The 22337-nt window shown below is 42.1% G+C and overlaps 1 protein-coding gene across 12 annotated transcripts in view; it reads left to right on the forward strand.

The window, feature by feature from the left end:
• si:dkey-205h13.2 overlaps positions 1 to 22337 on the forward strand; it is a 155229-nt gene that overhangs the window by 119579 nt on the left and 13313 nt on the right. For all 12 annotated transcript variants that reach the window (XR_007265323.1, XM_048615283.1, XM_048615277.1 and 9 more), the window contains 5 exons: positions 597 to 694; positions 4661 to 4835; positions 4932 to 5029; positions 16973 to 17147; positions 17248 to 17345. Coding sequence is in view for 11 of the 12 variants with exons in the window: in XM_048615283.1 (XP_048471240.1) it covers positions 597 to 694; positions 4661 to 4835; positions 4932 to 5029; positions 16973 to 17147; positions 17248 to 17345 (644 nt within the window). In the remaining variant the exon portion in view is untranslated. The remainder of the gene's footprint in view (positions 1 to 596; positions 695 to 4660; positions 4836 to 4931; positions 5030 to 16972; positions 17148 to 17247; positions 17346 to 22337) is intronic.

Raw genomic sequence — 22337 nt, forward strand, 5'->3', positions numbered from 1 at the left:
TAAAATAATGTCAGTTTGCTTCGTACTTAACTAACACCTGAATGGTTTGATTCCTTAAGACATAATTGTATACTGTAGATTATATTCTACTCTAGGAATTGTTCCTGGTACTTTCTTATCTGGTAGAACATTAACAAATATTATTATTCTCTACAATCATTAATTAAAACCAATTATTATTTGGAGTAATTAATTTTCAGCTAGGTCAGCACTGGAAATCTAATTGTTACCTTCAGTCTCTGCTATCTATATCACAGGCTTCAGTTCTTTCTCAAAATGTATTACTTATCTTCTGCTTCATTCCTTTAACTAGGTAGTTGCAAAACAGAATGGTTTAATCGTGATAATCCATCAGGAAATGGAGATTATGAAGATTTTTCAAGTCTTCAGAAAGAATATCCCGGGCAGATCTGCAGTAATCCAGTTGCCTGTGAAGTAGAGACGACATCAGGACTTCCATCGTCAAGCAGTGGAGACAACGTTGCACCGTATAAACTTGTTCTGATAATTTCACACTAGTTCACACCATTCACAAAGAGTGTAAATTGTTTAAGCAACTATAACAGCATCCTTTTGCATGATTCTGTATTAAACAGATGCAGCATTTCGACTGGATTTGTTTGTGTGAACAAGGACCAAGCGGATGGGAGCTGTGAAGATTACAGAATACGGTTTACCTGCCCTGAATCTTTTTGTAAGTATCCCACTTTGGAAACAGCACCTCAACATTAAGTATTGTAATTAAGCTGCTACTGCAAGAAACACAAAGCCAAACCCTTGTCTTCTGGGACTAAAAGAGACTTGTTGGAAATTATAATCAAAACCTTCAGGAACGTGTAAAACTGAATGAAAAATTGTGAATATCAAGCCCAGTATTTAATCTTCAGTCATGTAACTGATTTGTGCAATTTTTACATAACAAAGTAGTGAAAAGTTGGATAGTTTAAATAAAAATGGGGAATGTTGATAAACTCAACAAGTCAGACAGCGAATGTGGAGAGAAAAACCAGAGTTAATGTTTCAGGTTGATGATATTTTTATCAGAAGTAGGCATCATGAACCTGAAAGGTTAGCTCTATTTCATCTCTCCTCCAATGAAATTATAGAGTCATAGAGATCTACAACACAGAAAAAGGCCCTTCAGCCCATTTCATCCATGCTGGTCATAAGCAACCATCTAACTATTCTAATCCCATTTTCCAGCACTTGGCCCACAGCCTTTTATGCCTTAGCATCACAAGTGTACATCTAAATACTTCTTAAATATTATGAGGGTTTCTGCTTTGACCACCCTTACAGGCAGTGACTTCCAGATTCCCACCACCTTTTGGATGAAAGGTTTTAAAAACATAGGACAGGAACAGGCCCTTCGGCCCACCATCTGTGTGCCAACCATGACACTATTCTAAATGAACCCATCTGCCTGCACATGGTCCATATCCCTCAAATCCATGTTTTTATTGAAGAGGCTCTATAAATTGTTGTCATATCTCCTTCTACTACCTCCCCTGGCAGCGTGTTCCACGCACCTACCACCATCTCTGTAAATAAACATTCCTCGCACATCTCCTTTAAACATTCCCCCTCTCACCTTAAACCTATGTCCCTGAGTAACTGACATTTCCACCTTGGGAAAATGACTATCCACCATATCTATGCCTGCCATAATTTTATATACTTCTATCAGATAATCTGTCAGCTTCCACTTCGCCTGTTAGATTTGTATGATCTACAAATTTGTCCCCTTTAGAAACAGTTAATGCTTCAGGGCAATACTATATTAAAGCTATCTGAATGCACTGCGAGGGGTGACAGAAAGAAACAAGATGAAGAGCAACAACTAGAAAGGGTAACGATTTACACCTCATTGAGTCATGACCTTCCTTTCTTCATTGGTTCCATTACCATTCATATTGTCTATTTTATCTTCAGTTTGTTTTTATTTAATCTCCTGATCTCCACCCTATCACAGACTTCTCCCTTGTCATTGCTGTCTCCTCTCCACTTCCACTCGTTTAAAAATGTTTCCATTTCTACTTGGAGTCATAGAGTCATAGAGTTGTACAGCAGAAAACAGACCCTTTGGTCCAACTCGGCCATGCTGACCAGATATCCTAAATTAATCTAGTCCCATTTGCCAGCTTTTGGCCCATATCCCTCTAAACCCTTCCTATTCATATACCCATCCAGATGCCTTTTAAATGTTGTAATTGTATCAGCCTCCACCACTTCCTCCGGCCACTCGTTCCATACATGCACCATCCTCTGCGAGAAAATGTTGCCCCTTATGTCCCTTTTAAATCTTTCCCCTCTCACCTTAAACCTATGACCTCTAGTTTTGGACTCCCACACACCAAGAAAAAGACGTTGGCTATTCACCCTATCTATACCCCTCATGATTTTATAAACCTCTATAAGGTCACCCCTCAGCCTCTGGTGCTCCAGGGAAAATAGCCCCAGCCTATTTATCCTCTCCCTATAGCTCAAACCCTCCAACTCTGGCAACATCCTTATAAATATTTTCTGAACCCATTCAAGTTTCACAGCATTCTTCTTATAGCAGGGAGACCAGAATTCTATACAATATTTCAAAAGTGGCCTAACCAATATCCTGTACAGCTGCGACATGACCTCCCAACTCCTATATGCAATACACTGACCAATAAAGGCAAGCATACCAAGCACCACCTTCACTATCCTATCTAGCTGCGACTCTCCAAGGTCTCTGTTTAGCAACACTCCCCAGGACCTTACCACTAAGTGTCTAAGTCCTGCCCTGATTTGCTTTTCCAAAATGCAGCACCTCACATTTATCTAAATTAAACTCCATCTACCACTTCTTGTCCCATTGGCCCTTCTGATCAAGATCCCATTGTACTCTGAGGTAACCTTCTTCACTGTCCACTACACCTCCAATTTTGGTGTCAACTGCAAACTAAATGAAGGACCTTGTCAAACGCCTTACTGAAATCCATACAGATCACGTCCTCTGCTCGGCCATCATCAATCCTCTTCGTTACTTCTTCAGAAAACTCAGTCAGGTTAGTTGAGACATGATTTCCCACACACAAAGCTGTGTTGACTGTCCCTAATCAGTCCTTGCCTTTCCATATACATGTAAATCCTATCCCTCAGGATTCGGTCCAACAACTTGCCCACCACCGATGTCAGGCTCACCAGTCTATAGTTCCCTGGCTTTTCCTTACCACCCTTCTTAAATAGTGGCACCACATTGGCCAACCTCCAGTCTTCCGGCACCTCACCTGTGGCTATCAATGATACAAGTATCTGAGCAAGGTTCCAGCAATCACTTCCCTATCATTCCACAGAGTTCTAGAGTACACCTGATCAGGTCCCAGGGATTTATCCACCTTTTATGTGTTTTAGGACGTCCAGCGCCGCCTCCTCTGTAAAATGGACATTTTTCAAGATGTCACTATTTATTTCCCCACATTCTCTATCTTCCATATCCTTTCTCCACAGTGAACACTGGTGCAAAATACTCATTTAGTATCGCCCCATCTCCTGCAGTTCCATTCATTGGCGACCTTGCTGATCTTTAACGGAACCTATTCTGTCCCTAGTTACCCTTTTGTCCTTAATGTATTTGTAGAATCACTTTGGATTCTCCTTACCCTATTTGCCAAAGCTATCTCCTGTTCCCTTTCTGCCCTCCTGATTTCCTTCTTAAACATTCTCCTACTGCCTTTATACTCTTCTAGGGATTCACTTGATCTCTGCTGTCTATTATTTCTCTTCAGGTCTGATAAAGGTACATTGATCATAAACGTTAATTTTCTTTCTCCGCACAGATGCATGTTGACCGACTGAGGTTTTCTAGCTCTTTTTGGTCTTCATTCAGATTTCCATCTACAGTATCCTATACGCAATACACTGACCAATAAAGGCAAGCATACCAAACACCACCTTCACTATCCTATCTACCTGCGACTCTCCAAGGTCTCTGTTTAGTAACACTCCCCAGGACCTTACCACTAAGCATCTACAGTACTTCTATTTTGCAAGTCTGCAATGTGTTCCCATGAGCAGTTACATGGATAAAGTATGTGACAAAGGCTGGAGTGAGTTTTTAATCTGAAACTGGGGATTAAATCAAATTATTGGCACATAACCTTTGATAATTGGCACAGTGGCTCAGAGGTTAGCACTGCTGCCTCATAGTGCTGGTGACCCAGGTTCACTTCCAGCCTTGGGTGACTGCCTGTGTGGAGTTTGCATGTTCTCCATGTCTGCATGGGTTTCTTCCCACAGTCCAAAAGTGTGCAAGTTAGGTGGATTGGCCATGGTAAATGCTGGGGAGAGGGTGAGAAGCTTTTCTGAGAGTTTGTATGGGCTGAATGGCCTCTTTCTGCACTGTAGGGATTCTATAATTATTCTGTAAACACTGGTATCACAAAACATTCCAGCACAGAAATAAGCAACGATTTCTGACAATAGATGACTCATTTCTTTCTTTCCAATTAAGCTGTCCCAAAGATGTTGAAATTGCTTACTTGATTTATTTACTCCATAATGTGACCACTTCCAGAAAGTACCTAACAATTTTAATTATTCCCTCATGTGGCTATTAAGATCAAAACTTCAGTTCCATGCCTTAAACATTGGGTTTGCAGGATACATTTTGTTTATGTTCAACCAGGCAACTGCAAAACCCGCTGGTTTGATAGAGATGACCCATCAGGCAATGGCGATTATGAAAATCTCGTTAATCTCCGAAAACAATTTCCTGGTCAGATCTGCAGAAATCCGATTGCCTGTGAAGTGGAAACAACATCAGGAGTTCCAGCTTCAAACACAGGAGACAACATCCCCGAGTAAATAATTATTCCTGTCATCTTATTCTGAGGCATTATCTCAGAAAGTAGAAATTGTTTGACCCTTTGAAACATCATCCAATTCTATATTATCAGGTGCACCGTATCTGATGGCTTTGCTTGTGTTAATCAAGAACAAGAAGATGGGAGCTGTGAAGATTACAGGATACGATTTACCTGTCGTGAATCTTTTTGTAAGTACTGGACTTAAATATTAATCCCCTTAGCATCTAGATTCATTTCGACAGATCAGAGTCCTGCTTTGCAGGATTCATTGTTCCTGCCTAATCCTGATGGATTTTGCTGGGTTGTAGATCATTTGCATGGCAGTATTTTATTGATGAGGGCAACCCTAATGGTACCAAACACTTTTTTCCACCTCTTCATGTCAACCAACACCCACTGACCTCATTTGCATTTCAGTCAGGTGGCCTGTAGGACAATAGTTAAACATTTACTGAATTAGAAGATAGTAACGGTGGAAGAACTGAATGAGTACCTTGTATCTGTCTTCACAGTGGGAGACACCAGTGGTATGCCAGAACTTCAAAAGTGTCAGGGGCGGAGGTGAGTGTAATGGTGAGTGTAAGGAAAAGGTGCTGGCTGGTAGAGTGGTGGAAGCAAATTCCATAGGAGGCTTCAGAAGAGAGCTTGATATATATTTCAAAGTGATGAATTTGGAGGACGAGGAGATAGGGCTCAAGAATGGGACAAGCTGGATAGCTCTTTCGGGAGCAGGTACAGACACAATGGGCTGAATGGCCCCCTTCCATTCTTTAAAAATGTATTATTATATTTATCGGATATTCATTCCTAATTCATTTTAAGGATGTTAGATTTGGATATTTGAGGTTCAGCAGCATGAATTAATCTAGATGGAAGTGAGGAGTTGGTGAGCCAAAAAAATTTGGATGAACTAAACATTGATTTCTACAAATGAGGACTTAGGAATATAAGAAATAGGGACAGGAGTAATTTGGCCCCTCTAATGATGCAATGCTTCACCTCACCACCAACACGCTCCCCACTGGAGTGGAGCTAACCTACAGAACCTGTGGGAAATTATTCAATCTCTGCTGCCTTCAAGCCAAAACCAAAGTCACCCGAACCAGTGTCAATGAGCTGCAGTACACAGGTGATGCTTGTGTATGTGCAGTCTCAGAGGATGTACTCCAGACCCTCATCAACACCTTTATGGATGCATATAAGAGTATGGGCCCCACTCTGAACATCCACAAGATGAAGGTCATCCACCAACCTGGCCTGGCATTGTGGAGCAAACCCCCGATCACCAAGGTCCACAGGGAGGCCTTACAGAACGTTGACCACTTCCAATACCTCAGGAGGATCCTGTCGGCCAAAGCAGCTATTGATGAAGAGATCCAGCACCGCCTTTCAGCATGGTAGCGCAGCTGTTAGCCACCTGAGGAAAAAGATGTTCAAGGACAACAACATTAAATCTGACACCAAGAACATGGTTTACAGAGCTGTGAAGATTCCCTCCCTCCTTTATGACTCTGAGATGTGGACTCTCTACAGCAGACATCTCAAGGTCCTGGAGCAGTAACATCAACACTGCCTGCGCAAAATACTGCGAATCCGCTGGGAAGAAAGACAAACTAACACCAGCGTCCTTGACCAGGCCAACATCGAAGCACTGACTACTGTTGATCAGCTACGGTGGACTGGGCACATTGTCTGACTGTTGACTGTTGAAATGACTGACATGATACTCTTAAGCAGGTACTCTACTCCCAGCTTCAAAATGGGAGGCATGCCCCAGATGGACAGAGGAAGTGCTTCAGTGATACCCTCAAGGCCTCACTGGTGAAGTGCGGCATTCACGCTCAAGACCATCCAAAGTGGAGGAGAAGTATCCAGGAAGGCGCCAAGCATCTTGAGACTTGCCATTGGGAAAAAGCGGAAGCCAGACTAAAACAGTGAAAGGAGCATGCCACCACATCAACACCCCACCCACTCTTTCCCATGACCACCTTCTGCCCCAAGTGTAACAGATCCTGCAATAGCCGTGTTGGTCTCTACAGCCAACTACGGATTCACCCTGAGAGTGGAAGAGAGTCATTCTCATCTGCTAACGACCGCCAATGAATAAATGAATGAATGAACTACCTTTTTTAGGATCCTAGTTTGCAAGCCACCTGCTTTTAGCCCATTAATTTGTCTAGTAAAAGTTTTTTAGTGATGGTGATAGGACTTAATTCCTCCCCCATATGCTTTAGTATTAATGGGATGTTCAGATTATCTTCCACCATAAAGACTGATGTATTCTCCTGTCATTTCCTTGTCGTAACTGTCTCCCCAGATTGATTTTCTAAGGGATCTATGTTCACTTTGACCTCTCTATTCCTTATACACTGAAAAGAAGCACTTATGGTCAGTTTTCATGTTTCTCACTAGTTTGCCCTCCTAGTTTATTTTCTGACTTTATTATCTTTATAGACCTTTGCTGCTGGTTTCTAAATTTGTGCCAGTCTTCAGGGCTATCACTGACTCTTGCTTCCTCTTGCTTTTTATTTAAACTCAATATTCTCCCTAATTTCTTTGCTTAGCCATGATTAGTTTATCCCTCTCTTAGAAACTTTCTTCCTTACTGGGATATAGTTTTGCTGGGAGTTATTAATTGCCTCCATAAATGTCTGCCACTTCTTGCTTACCATCATTAATGCTAATCTATCCACCCACTTCACTTTGATTTGACTTAAATGATTTATCATCTGCACATAGCTCTGACTTTACAAGAGGTCAGTATCATGAAACATTTTCGTGCACCAGTACACCAGCTCAAACTTTTAGTGAGATGAAAGGGGTCTACATCTTAGCTAAAATGGCACCAAAGCCTGATTCTGTAATTTGTGACCTTGTATTTGGCATTTACAATTTTCATTGGAAGTAGGATATACTTTATGCATCCAACTGTTAATGTTGTAGCAACTCAGAAAAAAATGGAGTTTCTAAACCATGGCTCATGGGGTATATGAATTTGAGGATGAGGTTTTAACCTTCTTGGGAGAGGTTAGGGATGTTTCCTTTTGGAGATGCCATTTACCCCTTGGGGATTGTAAGAGCACATTAATGTGTGTAAAAGGTTGATGTTTGTGGAACTATTAAACCATTTAAGGCTGGAGTTGGAAAAGATAAGAACATAAGAACTAGGAGCAGGAGTAGGCCATCTGGCCCCTCGAGCCTGCCCCGCCATTTAATAATATCATGGCTGATCTTTTTGAGACTCAGCTCCACTTACCCGCCCACTCACCATAGCCCATAATTCCTTTACTGTTCAAAAAATTATTTAGCCTTGCCTTAAAAACATTCAGTCAGGTAGCTTCAACCGCTTCACTGGGCAGGGAATTCCACAGATTCACAACCCTTTGGGTGAAGAAGTTCCTCCTGACCTCTGTCCTACATCTGCTTCCCTTTATTTTGAGGCGATGCCCTCTAGTCCTAGTTTCACCTGCTAGCGGAAATAACCTCCCTGCCTCCACTTTATCTATTTCCTTCATAATCTTATATGTTTCTATAAGATCTCCCCTCATTCTTCTGAATTCCAATGGGTATAATCCCGGTCTACTCAGTCTCTCCTCATAATCCAACCCTCTCAACTCTGGAATCAACCGAGTGAATCTCCTCTGCACCCCCTCCAGTGGTAGTATATCTCTTCTCAAGTAAGGAGACCAAAACTGCACACAGTACTCCAGGTGTGGCCTCACCAGGACCCTATACAGCTGCAGTATAGCCTCCTTGTTTTTAAACTCCATCCCTCGAGCTATGGCAGACAAAATTCCATTTGCCTTTTTAATCACCTGCTGCACCTGCAATCCCACCTTCAGTGATTCATGCACAAGGACACCCAAGTCCCTTTGCACAGCAGCGTGCTGCAATTTTTTACCATTTAAAACAAAAGATGTTAGTGCTTGTAATTTTAATTGGTGTTTGTTGACATAATCCTGACTGTTATTAGAGTATTATTGTTGCTTAACTACTGACACAATCTGTCAACATCACAGTGGAGGACTTATAAGTTCACTGTTTGATTGAGAGCTTGAAGTTCCAGTTGCCTTTGAGGAGTTGGGGTTGAGGATTCCTTCTAAAAAAAGAGTTTAAGTAGTTAAAGGGATTTAAATGTACTGAATGAGCTTTTATCTACGACTGCACTTTTTAATATAATCATTTGTATCTATTACTGACTTTATTTTATTTCATCTTGCATGGCTCTTGTCTGTCCATAGCAGACACTGGGTGGGTTGGCGTAGAGGGCTTAAGGGCAAAGCACAGTGGGAACACATCATGGGTTGGTGTGAGTTGCCAAAGAAGGTATAAAGGGCACAGAGATGAGTAGGTGTTGTGGTTATCATGAGTGTTGGAGGGGCCACAAGGCTAGTTAGAAGGCCACAAGTTGACATGGTTAGAAGATCTGCTTTGGTTTACTTTTGGAACTTTCTTCCTGTTACATAAAAAGCTGTTAGGCCTTATAGCCCTCCTTGTACTCAAAGAGTCGTAGAGTCATACAACATGAAAACAGACCCTTCGGTCCAACCAGTCCATGCTGATTATAAACCCAAACTAAACTAGTCCCACCTGCCTGCACTTGACCCATATCCTTCCAAACTCCTGCACTCCCATCCATTCTTCATGCTATTTCCATATCAACTCATACTCCCATCCATTGACATTCCATTACCGTCATATAACATTATGCTTGATCATGTAAATTTATAAACAGATCCAATTCAACAAATAGTAATAATGAGAAAAGAAAACATGCTTTCACAAATTGTCTCTCAGAAAAATATACTGTTGTGACTCTAAACCTTCAAAAGTTTAAATCAGACAGCCATCAAAACCGACGCTTCGAACACCTAAAACCTCGTTCTTATGCAAATCAACGCTGAGACATTGACAAAAAAAGTACAGAAAGAATAATTTATGATGATCACTTAAAGATGCCAATCAAGCAAAGTCAACAATTCAGCTATTTAAGCAAATCACCTGCTGAGAAAGTCATTTTATGAGTCTGGACTTTCAGCTGTGTATGTATAATTAGAATGTCCGGTTCTGCTGAAAGAGTTCTTATATCCTGAGACATGGAAAGGACCTGGGTATTATCCACCATTCCAAAGGTTCCAGAATCCAGACTAAGATTCATGATTCTTCTATGAGGCCATGGACCAGAATTCCAAAGCTGGCCTGACATTTAAAAAATTGGACAGTTCTGAAGTAGGCCCATAGAGTCATAGAGTAATACAGCATGCAAACAGGCTCTTTGGCCCAAACTGGTCCATGCTGATCATTGTGCCCACTCAGCTATTTCCAATTGCCCGCATTTGGTCCATATCCCTCTAAACCCTTCTCATCCATGTACCTATCCAAATGTTTTTTAAATGTTGCTATTCTTTCTCTGGCCACCCATTCCATATATGCACCATTCTCTGTGTGAAGAAGTTACCCCTCAGGTCCTTTTAAATCTTTCCCCTCTCACCTTAAACCTATTCCCTCTAGTTTTCAGTTCCTCATCCCTGGGAGAAAGACTATGTGCATTCATCCTATCTATGCCCGTCACGATTTTATACACCTCGATAAGGTCACCCCTCATTCTCCTACGTTCCAAAGAATAAAGTCCTATCCAGGCCAGCCTCTGGCTATAACTCAGGCATGCTATTCCTGGCACCATTTGCACACTTTCTAGTTTAACTATGTATTTCCTGTAACAGGGTGCCCAAAACTGTACACAATACTCCAAGTGAGGCCTCACCAATGACTTATACAACTGTAACATAACATCCCAAATCCTTTACTCAATGCCTCAACAAATGAAGGCCAGCATGCCAAATGCCTTTTTCACCACCCTGTCTATCTGTGACACCACTTTCAATGAACTATGTACTTGTACTCCTAGGTCCTCCTGTTCCACAACACTCCTCAGGACCTTACCATTTACTGTATAAGTCCTACCTTGGTTTGATTTTCCAAAGTGCAATACTTATCTGTATTGAATTGCATTTGCTAGACATCAGCCCACTTCTCCATCTGATCAAGATCCCTCTGTAATTTTTGATAACCTTCCTCGCTATCTCCTAATTTTGTGTTATCCGCAAACTTACTAATCATGCCTTGTACATTGACATCCAGATCATTTATGTAAACAACAAGTAACAAAGGTCCCAGCACTGACTCCTGTGGCACACCATTGATCACAGGCCTCCAGTCTGAGAAACAACCTTCAACCATCACCGTCTGCTTCCTATTATTGAGCCAATTTTGAATCTAATTAGCTAGCTCTCCCTGAATCCCATGCAACCCAACTTTCATGACTAGCCTGCCATGTGGGACCTTGTCAAAGGCCTTACTAAATTCCATATAGACAACATCCACTGCCTCATCCATTCTCTTAGTTACCTCTTCGAAAAGCTCCAGAAGATTTGTCAGACATGACTTCCCGTGCGCAAATCCGTGCTGACTATCCCTAATCAGACCTTGACTATCCAAATGCTGGTTGATCCTGTCCCTCAATATCCTCTCCAATAACTTTCCTACCACTGATATCACGCTCACTGGCCTGTAGTTCCCTGGCTTATCTTTGCTACCTTTCGTAAACAATGAAACAACATTAGCCACTTTCCAGCCTTCCGGAACTTCACCAGTGTCTAAAGATGAAGCAAAAATCTCTGCAACAGCCTCTGCAATTTCTTCCCTAGCCTCCCACAACATCTGAGGATGGACTTGATCAGGCCAAAGGGATTTAACCACCTTAATATGCTTTAAGGCTGCAAACACCTCCTCTCTGGTAATGTGTATGCAGTCCAAAACATCCCCACTTGTTACCCTTATTTCACTGGACCTGAAATGTTAACTCTGCTTTCTCTCCCCAAAAACCTGCTAGGTTTTTCCAGCAATTTCTGTTTTTGTTTCTGATTTCCAGCATTCACAGTTCTTTAGTTTCTTTTTCTTTACAAAAATTGCACATTTTGGGGTAGGGGTTGCCGAGAATAGAGCTGGTCAGGTTGGGAGAGCAGCTTATGGACTTGATAGCCATACCTTTATCCTGTGTCAGTGAATATTGGTGACGTGGAAAATGGGTGGGAATCCTGGAGCCAGTTTCCACCTTTCGTTTTGAAATTGGCTCTGTGAAAATCTAGATCAATATCTTCAAAGCTGAAGTTTTGCTAAAATGAACCTCTGCTGAAGAGAAGTACACAGTCTCCTTGACTCTTTAACTCCATTGCTCCCTAGCAACTTGATATCCATGTTGTATCTGAAATAATCAGCTAGACTGCTGATACACCAATTTTGTCATAGTCATTCTCTTCATACTTTACAGCAGTATAGAAAATGAAAATAGGAGCAGGAGGAGGCCATTCACCCCTTTGAGCCTGCTCTGCCATTCATCATGATCATGGCTGGTCATCTAACTCAATAGTCTAATCCTGCTTTCTCCCTGTAACCTTTGATCCCTTTTGCCCCATCTAGCCGCCTGTTGAATACGTTCAATATTCTGGCATCAAATACTTCCTGTGGTAGTGAATTGCACAGGCTCACTGCTCTTTGGATGAAGAAATGTCTCCTCATCTCCGTCCTAAATGGTCTACCCTGAATCCTCAGACTGTGACCCCTGGTTCTAGACACACCCACCATTGGGCACATCCTCCCTGCATCTATCCTGTCCAGTGCTGTTAGAATTTTATAAGTCTGTATGAGATCTCCCCTCATTTGTCTAAATTCCAGCGAAAACAATCCTAACCTGGTCAATCTCTCCTCATACGTCAGTCCCGCCATCCCCAAAATCAGCTTGATAAAGCTTCGCTGCACTTCCTTGAGAGAAAGAGCATCCTTCCTCAGAAGCGGAGACCAAAATTGCACACAGTATTCTAGGTGTAGCCTCACCAAGGCCCTGTATAACTGCAACAACACATCCCCAATCCTGTATTCAAAACCTTTCCCAATGAAGGCCAACATACCATTTGCCTTCTTTAACGCCTGCTGAACCTGCATGTTTACCTTCAGCAACTGGTGCACAGGGACACCCACGTCCCCCTGCACACTCTCCTCTCCCAATTTACAGCCATTCAGGTAGTAATCTGCCTTCTTGTTTTTACTTCCAAAGTGAATAACTTCACATTTATCCAAATTATACTGCATCTGCCATTGATTTGCCCACTCACCCAACCTTGATTTTTTTGTTTTTTTTTGAAATGTTGGGAATATCAGCAATTTTGTTACATATCCCAAATTGACATGTATTAGATTAGCTGGGGAGAGCAGGCCATTACTTATATGAAGCTTCCATGTTCAGTTTCCCAGATTTATTGCATTAAATTCACAATGGATCTTTGTTGCAATTTGAACTCACATCTCAGTTTCTCATTCCTTACTGAAATATTAGCTATTTGGATACAGACTGGCTCGAAGGTAAAAGACAGAGGGTTGCTTTTCAGACTGGAGCCTGTGACCAGCAGAGTGCCACAAGGATGGGTGCTGGACACACTGCTTTTTGTCATTGATATAAAAGATTTGGTTGTGAACACAGGAGGCATGGTTAGTAAATTTGCAGATGATACCAAAATTGGAGGCATGGTGGACAGTGAAGAAGGCTACCTTGGAGTACAGCAGGATCTTGATCAAATGGGCCAATGGCCAAGAAGTGGCAGATGGAGTTCAATTTAGATAAATGTGAGGTGCTGCTTTTTTGGAAAGGCGAATCCAGACAGAACTTAGACACTTAATGGTAAGGTCCTGGAGAGTGTTGCTGAACAAAGAGACCTTGGAGTGCAGGTTCATAGTACTTTGAAAGTAGAGTCACGGGTAGATAGGATAGTGAAGAAGGCATTTGGTATGTGTATTTTTATTGGTCAGTCCATTGGGTATAGAAGTAGGGAGGTTCATGTTGCAGCTATACAGGGTATTGGTTAGGCCACTATGGGAATACTGCATGCAATTCTCATCTCCCTGCTATAGGAAGAATGTTGTGAAACTTGAAAGGATTCAGAAAAAATTTACAAGAATGTTGCCAGGGTTGCAGGGTTTGAGCCACAGAGGGAGGCTGAATAGACAGTGGCTGTTTTCTGTGGAGCGTCAGACGCTGAGGAGTGATCTTACAGAGCTTATAAAATCATGAGGGGGATGCATAGGGTAAATAGATAAGGTCTTTTCCCCAGGGTATGGGAGTCCAAAACTAGAGGACATAGGTTTAAGGTGAGAGACGAAGGATTTAAAAGGGACCTAAGGGGCAACTTTCTCACGCAGAGTGGTGTGGGTATGGAATGAGTGGAGGCTGGTGCAATAACAGCATTTAAAAGGCACAAAAACAGAAGTTGCTGGAAAAGCTCAGCGGGTCTGGCAGCATCTGTTCTGAGGAAGGGTCACCAGACCCAAAACGTTAACACTGATTTTTGCTTCACAGATGCTGCCAGACCTGATGAGCTTTTCCAGCAACTTCTGTTTTTGTTCCTGATTTACAGCATCCACATTTCTTTCGGTTTTTTATTTGGTTAGCATTTAAAAGGCATCTGGGTAGGTATATGAATAGGAAGAGTTTGGAGGGATATGGGCCACATTCTGGCAAATGGGAAAAAATTTCTTCAGGATATCTGGTCGGCATGGATGAATTGGACTGAAGGGTCTGTTTCTGTGCTATATGTCTCTATGACTATGAGGTTATGGTGCTTGGGCGATATAAGTACTGTATATTAATGCAAATGTCTTTAGCTGTCCCCTAACCAGAGAATTTGAGTCCTTCATGGTAACTTCAGCCAGGGCAGCAATTAAAGCCATGCTGTTGACATCACTCTGAATAGTAAACCAGCCGTCCAGCCAACTGAGCTAACCGCCCCCTTTAGCATCATCAAATCATTTTCTTTCAAATTATGAAAAACGTTATTTGTAAAGTCTCTGTAATTAAATGTTATATTTCACTTTTGAAATTATGAGAATTTTGAAATTATGATTATGACATTGTTTTCCCATGAATTCCAAATGTTTGATGAAATTTTGGTTGACCAGTAGAAGAACCCCACAGACTTTGAAATCACCCTCCATTCCTACTCATTTAAATATAATCAAATTTGTATGTATTTGTAAAATTATGTGTAAGGTAAGTGTCTTTCCCTTGTTGAATCCTGTGCCGTAAGCACAGGGTGTATGGAGTTTCACGACTGGCAAGGGTGAGTCAGGGAGTTTTTGTGGAGTGTTATAGGCTCATCAAAGATTGTCCAGTGTCCTGGGTATGGTGGGTGGAGTTTTGTTTGTTGACAGTGAAAGGAGTTGAAAGTCTCAACGGCTCATTTGTTCAATGGGTGAAACCCGTGAATACATAATGTTCCCATCTCGCACAGTTCAATTTCTGCAATACTATAGGCCTCACACACCCACAATCCTATGGCCTCAATAGGCAGGGGATGTAACAAAGTAGGCCTTTTGCAACCAGTAACAGCAGCAGGCAGTGTTAGAGGGGCAGGATGCACCTAGGCAGGGAAGGCATAAGACAGGCGTTTTGACAGCAAAATTGTGGTTGTAATGCAGAAGTCTCCCTTTCTCCCCAGGAGGCCACTCATAGCCTGTCAATACCTGCTGCATTGTCAGCCAACAGTGAGTTTCACTAGTAAAAAGCTTCCCCTGTCAAAGAATCCCAGGTGTTTCACACGTACATCATTGGTACTTGTACTTTCATGTAAGAATTCCAGAATTGTTATAGAACATAGAACAGTACAGCACAGGACAGGCCCTTTGGCCCACAATGTTGTGCCAAACTTTTACCCGAAACCTAAGGTCTATCTAACCTCCACCGCTACCTTATACTATCATCCATATGCCTATCTAATAGCCGCTTAATGGCTTAGAAAGAGACCATTCAGCCCATTTGTATCATCTAATATCAAACTCCTGCCTTTTCCCCATTTCCCTGTACACTATTTCTATCCAAATAATCATCCAATGTCCCCTTGAATGCCTCAGTTGAATGTGCCTCCACCAAACTTCTAGGCAGTCCATTCCATTAGACACATGGGAAACAGAAAAGAGCAAGAGAGTGGCAGTGGCTCATAGCACCGGTTACAACATCAGGAATGGCACTCTAAACTTAAAATTTCACTTGTACTTAGTACCATGTGATATTGTACAATGGGACACAAACAAATTACATACCACTGGTGCAACCTGAATACACTGTGTTACCGATGCATTGGGGTGAGGGGCTGCAATGGAAACAGTGAGGTTTCCAAAATGGGATGAAATCCATATCCCATCCTCAGACTTTACCTAGAACCATAGAGGCATAGCATCGTACAGCAGGGAAACAGACCCATCAGTCCAACTAGTCCACGCTGATCATGGTCCCGAACTAAACTAGTCCCTCTTACCTGTATTTGACCCAAACCTTACCTATTCATGTACGGATCCAAGTGTCTTTTAAAAGGCCTCACCTGGAGAGAGAAATTTTCAACTTCACTGTTTGCATGGTATTCATGGAGGAAATTTCTGATTTATCTTCCATTGAAGTCAATAAGGTGGAAATTGAAAAAGAATAAATGTGCCATTTGTTCAGCTAGGTTAATGCACTAGGTGCTGAAGGTGAAAGCTGAACAGGAAGGCCTAACCATTTCTTAATAATGTACAGTGCTGTGAATGACATAATAATTCTGTCAAACACTTATCAATGTATTACCTTTGACTGATTTACGTTAGCATGTTCTTATTAAGCTTTATTCCAGTTTTAGTCTTTCAATGCTGTTTTATCATACCAGAATTGGCAGAATTTCAGCTGTTTTAGCATCATTCTAACTCAACTTCAGATAGTTCATAAAATTTAAGTAGAGTGGAAAATGTAAATGATTGTGTAACAAAAATTTATACTATGAGTAACACCTACACCAATGCTACTTAAAGATGGAAGATTTTTCATTTTGTTTCTTTCAGAAATCTCTAGATCCTTCGATTTTTCATTCCATTTTAGTTAACCTCTCAACAACCTTCCATTCAAACCAGTTACTATTCAAATTACTTTTGCTTCAAGTAGGACATTTTGTAGAAGTCCAATCAATGATGTTTCTGCACTGCATTCTCTTAAGCTACACATTTCATCTCCAGCTCTTGGTAACAGTGTGAATTTTATTTGGTCCTTTCACCAGGTAGTTGCAAAACTCAGTGGTTTGACCGTGATGATCCATCAGGAAAAGGCGATTTTGAAGATCTTGCAAATCTCAAGAAAGAATATCCTGAACAAATCTGCAGTGTTCCGACTGCCTGTGAGGTGGAGACAACATCGGGAATCCCAGCCTCCAGCACTGGAAACAATATCCCCCTGTAAAAGCAATTCCTGATGTATTAGTTTTGTCCTTGCACTTTATTTCATAGGATACAAATTGCTTTACAAACTCATGCCCTGCTATTCTATGTTAAACAGATGCAGCATTGAATCTGGATTTACTTGTGTGAATAAAGACCAGGATGATGGGAGCTGTGAAGATTACAGAATACGTTTTAACTGCCCTGAGATTTTTTGCAAGTATCCCATTTTGAAAATAATAGCTCTATGTTTAATGTTGTAATTTGATTGCATCTGTTGAATATCTGTCAAAATTAGTTAGCTGAGTGTTACCTTCAACTTGGAAAGCTAGGACAAATTTGAGACTGGATTTCCGCAGCTCAATTCAGAATGGAAATGGAGCCAGTCAGGTGGGAGAGGGAATGGAACAGAAGAGTTGGAAGAGTCAGAAGGAGAAAAGAGTTTTAAAAACATAACAAGAAATGAACATGTTGGTCATACTGTAGCTCCATTTTGAAATATGCAACATAAGTCGATCCAGTCTATGTCACTTATCAGTTGTACTGACTTCTACTTTTGGCTTGTCAGTTGCTTGAGTAAAATTTCCAGCTCCATTTCTGAAGGCAGTCTTTCCAGAACTGTTTTGAATTTAACAGTGCAGCAGAACTCTTCCAGTTCAGGAGGTCATCACCCCTCCCTGACATCACATGGGTGTCAAAGTGAGGGCAGCAGAGCTGTTTGGACTCTACCTGTGCTCCAGAAAAACTGCTGGCAGCTGTGCCCTCAGAAGTCAAGACCATTGGAGAAGAGAGGCAGTGGCACATGCAAAGGAAGTAGTGCATTGTGTATCAGGAGGCCAGTGGTGAGGGGCAAGATGTACCAAGGAGAAGGAGAGAGAACATCCTGTGACACAGATTCTACACACAGAGGCAAAGCGTCTGGACATGAGTGAGAATCAGTGCTGAAGGAGACTGTACTCCCCAGAAACAGCTGTGGCCTGCACAATGTAGACGTCTGCAGCATATCACAGGCAGCTTTCCACTGCAGCACCAACATGTCAGACACTTCCTTCAGAAAGGCTGGACAACAAATCTGATTCATAAATGTCAGCGGATCGCATGTTCAGGGTCATTGAATTCAGTGTCTGGACTACTGAAGTGCTGTCCTGTAATACTTTGTGGATGGATACAGTGGCCTACTGCACTCTCCATAATATGGCCCTTCAGAAAGTGTAAACCTTGATGAGTTAGGGCCATGGAAGGTGAGTGAAGGGGAGGAACAGGAGATGATGATAAGCAGAGAGGTGTCCTCTCTCCATCTGCCACCCTCCAGGAAGAGGAGTTCCCCCTGCTCCATCATGGGCACCAGGCCTCTGGCTTCGCTGTATTTGCATTCCCTGTGCTGTGGAGAGAGGCTTTGGTACAAGCAGGACAAGCAGCAGCTTCAGGCCCTCTTAATTTTATAAACCCTCCTAAAATTAATGGAAAGAAAATCAGGTCTCTGTAGAACAGGTAGGTAACCTGCTCCAACAGACCAACATCATTGAGTGCCGTCAGAGGCCACCATATAATGACACTGCCATACTTGTGGCCTGCTACATATGAGATGATATTAGACTGGCATAAGCAGTCATATGGCCACGACTTTGACAAGAAGGTGGAATAACATGCACTAGAGAGGTGTATCACAGAGATCATTGTATACACAGTATGTAAATAAAAGAGTTTGTTTGGATACCCAAGTGTCAGATAAAGCAGAGACCAAGGTGCAGCACCCTCAGAGTAGAGACAGTACAGTCTAAGGGAGAAGACTGTTAGCTGGACAGCACAGCACCTGAGTTCCAAACCTCATGGCATCCTAATCCATGAGGACTGATCAACTAAAAATCAGTAAAGACAGATCAAACAAAAGGCCAGTGGATTCAGAAGGTGGTAGTCCTCATCAGGCAGGGAGTGCTGGACTGAAGGTCATCTGTCTATTGCAGCCTATGCAAAAGAGCTAACAATTTTTTTTCTGTTCACTATGCCTGTTATCCAGATTGAGATGGACATATCCCTTCTTAGTCAGTTCTCTTCAGCTGCCACAGCATTCTCCAGACAAGGGCAAGGAACCTCCCATTCTGCAGTTCCCTATTCCAGTTCATTTCCCCTCATGTCGAGAGTGTGCAGGCCAGCATGCGTAACTGGGGCTCAATCTATTTTCTTGGCCTTTCACATCCTTTTACACTGGCAGACACTCTGCAACTTTCTGGACCATTCTGGTCAAGTGTTCAGTGATATATTTAAGCAGAAAAAAAAATGGGCAGGTGTGTATGAGAGTCTTGATTTTTCCTGTAGGCATCTCCTCCAGAAGGAAATATGGGTCAAACCACCACACTTGGTGATAAGTAGTCACCGATGTGATTTTCCACATAAAGAAGTGTAATTCCGCCCTCCACCGTTCCCAGAGTGCAGCAGGTGGTTCCTTCGAGCTCTAGGGGGCAGTCAGGACCTCTAACCTGCCTGGAGTTCTGCTGGCCCACTGTCTCTGTCCTGCAGGCTGCCCTCCTTCATGCAGCTACCTACATAAATGATTTGGAAGAAAATGTGGCTGGTATGTTTAATAGGTTTGCGGATGATACAAAGATTGTTGGAGTTGCGGATAGTGAGGAGGATTGTCAGAGGATACAGCAAGATATAGATCAGTTGGCGGCATGGGCAGAAAAATGGCAGATGGAGTTTAATCCAGACAAAGGGGAGGTGATGCATTTTGGAAGGTCAAGTACAAGTGGAAATTATACAGTGAATGGCAGAACTCTTACAAGTATTGATATGCAGAGAGATCTGGGTGTGCAGGTCCACAGATCACTAAGGTGACAGCGCAGGTAGGTAACGTAGTAAAAAAGCCTTATGGTATGCTAGCCTTCATTGGAAGGAGCATTGAATATAAGGATAGGCAAGTTATGCTGTGGCTTTACAGAACTTTAGTTATGCCACGCTTGGAATATCGCATACAGTTCTGGTCATGACATACCAGAAGGATGTGGATGCTTTCGAGAGGGTACAGAAAAGGTTTACCAGGGTATTGCCTGGTATGGGAGATTTTAGTTATGAAGAAAGGTTGGATTGACTTAATTTGTTTTCACTGGAACATAAGAGGTTTAGGGGCATGAATAGAATGGAAAGTATGAGGCTTTTTCCCAGGTTGGAGCGGTCAGTCATTAGGAGACACAGGTTCAAGGTGTGAGGGGGATGTTTAAAAGAGATGCGCAAGGCAGGTTTTTCACACAAAGGGTGGTGAGTGTCTGGAACGTGCTGTCAGAGGAGGTGGTAGAAACAGACACAATAGCAGTATTCAAGAAGCACCTGGATGAATACATGAATAGGAGGGGAATAGAGGGATACAGGTCCTGTAAGTGAAGACAGTTTTAGTATGGAAGGGCAAAATGTGTCGGCACAGGCTTTGAGGCTGAAGCCCGTGTTCCTGTGCTGTACTGTTCTTTGTTCTTTGGTCTTGGAGTGGCCCCCATTGCCAGCGGTCAGGTAGTCCTGACATCCTCACCCTGCCTCCTATCAGCAATAAAATAGTGATGTTAAACCAGCGCATTGGGCAACAATGCCATCTTCACTCAGCCACATTCATGCCTAGCCCCAGCAGGGAGTAAAAGTTAATCCTTTGATAAATTTTGAAAATGACTTCCCTCTTCTCTAGAATGTTTGTGCCCTTGCATTGAGATTAGTAATGGAATGATCGTCATGAGTTAATTGGTTGAGTTATTTGGCATTCGGTCTCCCAGGTTTCCTGTTTGTGAACATTAACTTAGAACCTCAGCTTGATTGTATACAACATCTTCTGGGCTCCTCTGCTGATGGTCTTTTTAATGGTACCATGTGTTGGGAACAGACACTCCGTTTTAAAATTGTGAACAGTGTACAAGGTATAAGAAGTCATTGATAATTTATAAAATAACCTTGCTAGACCGGGAAATGGGGAAGTACAATGAGGTCTGGGTGTCACTGAAAGTCAGCATACAGGTGCAGCAGGTGATGATGGAGACAAATGGTATGTTGGTCTACACAGTGAGAGGATTCCAGTACAGGAGCAGTGATGTCTTGCTGAAATTGTACCAGGCCTTATCGCGACCACACCTGGGGTATTGTGTGCAGTTTTGGTCTCATTATCTGAGGAAGGGTATTCTGGCTATGGAAGGAGGGAAATGAAGATTTACCAGACTGAGTCTTGGGATGACAGGAGTGATGGATGAAGAAAGACTGGATCAGTTAGGACTGTATTAAATTTAGAAGAATAAGGGAATCTCATAGAAATCTGTAAAATTCTAACATGAATAGATTGAGTACTCTCGGAAGGATGTTCCCAGTGATCAGACAGTCCAAAACCAGGGGTCACAGACTGAAGATCCGGTGTTGGCCATTTCAGAGTAAGATGAGATAAGAAATTTCTTCACCCAGAGAGTGGTGAGCCTGTGGAATTCTCTGCCACAGAAAGCAGTTGAGGCTAAAACTTTAAATATTTTCAAGAAGGGGTTAGATATAGTTCTTCGGGCTAAAGGCTCAAAGGGCATGGGAAGAAAGTGGGAACACAGTACTGAGTTGGATGATCAGCTATGATCATAATGAATGGTGGTGCAGGCATGAAAGGCCGAATAACCTACTCTTGGTCCTATTTTCTATGTCTCTATCTTTCTACGAATTGTCATTAAGCAAGTGAGGAGGGAGGTTAGTTCTACCTCGAGACTTGATAGAATTCTGAAATTGCCAACAGTTGGGACAGAAACCTTTGCATTTTTCAAATACAGCAATATGAATTTATGTAACTACTTTTACAACAGAGAAGGTTAAGGGAAGATTTAATAACATAAGTCAAAGTTAAGGGACCTTGAGAAAGTAGGCAGGGAAAAGGAAGCTAGTAAAAGGATTTGGATTTAGGGCAAGCTGTAGATGAATTTCTCCAAAGAATGAGATTATAATCTGGAAATGCAGGGTGATAGAAGAAGATGTAATACTAACTTGCAAATGAGATTTGGTTTTATAATTGAGATGGAAAGTTTTGTAGGGCTATGACACTAGATCCAGGGAGTGGGATAAATTGGAAAGATCATTTGTAGAGATGGCATCCAAATAGTGGGACAGAAGGTTTCCTGTGCTGATTAATTAAATGATTAATCTCTCAGCAGTCACAATTTGAAACAAATTCTACATATTTTCTATTGAACCACTGAGCCATGATTT

This window comes from Rhincodon typus, chromosome 31 (genome assembly GCF_021869965.1).
Source record: "Rhincodon typus isolate 14 chromosome 31, sRhiTyp1.1, whole genome shotgun sequence".
NCBI lineage: Eukaryota > Metazoa > Chordata > Chondrichthyes > Orectolobiformes > Rhincodontidae > Rhincodon > Rhincodon typus.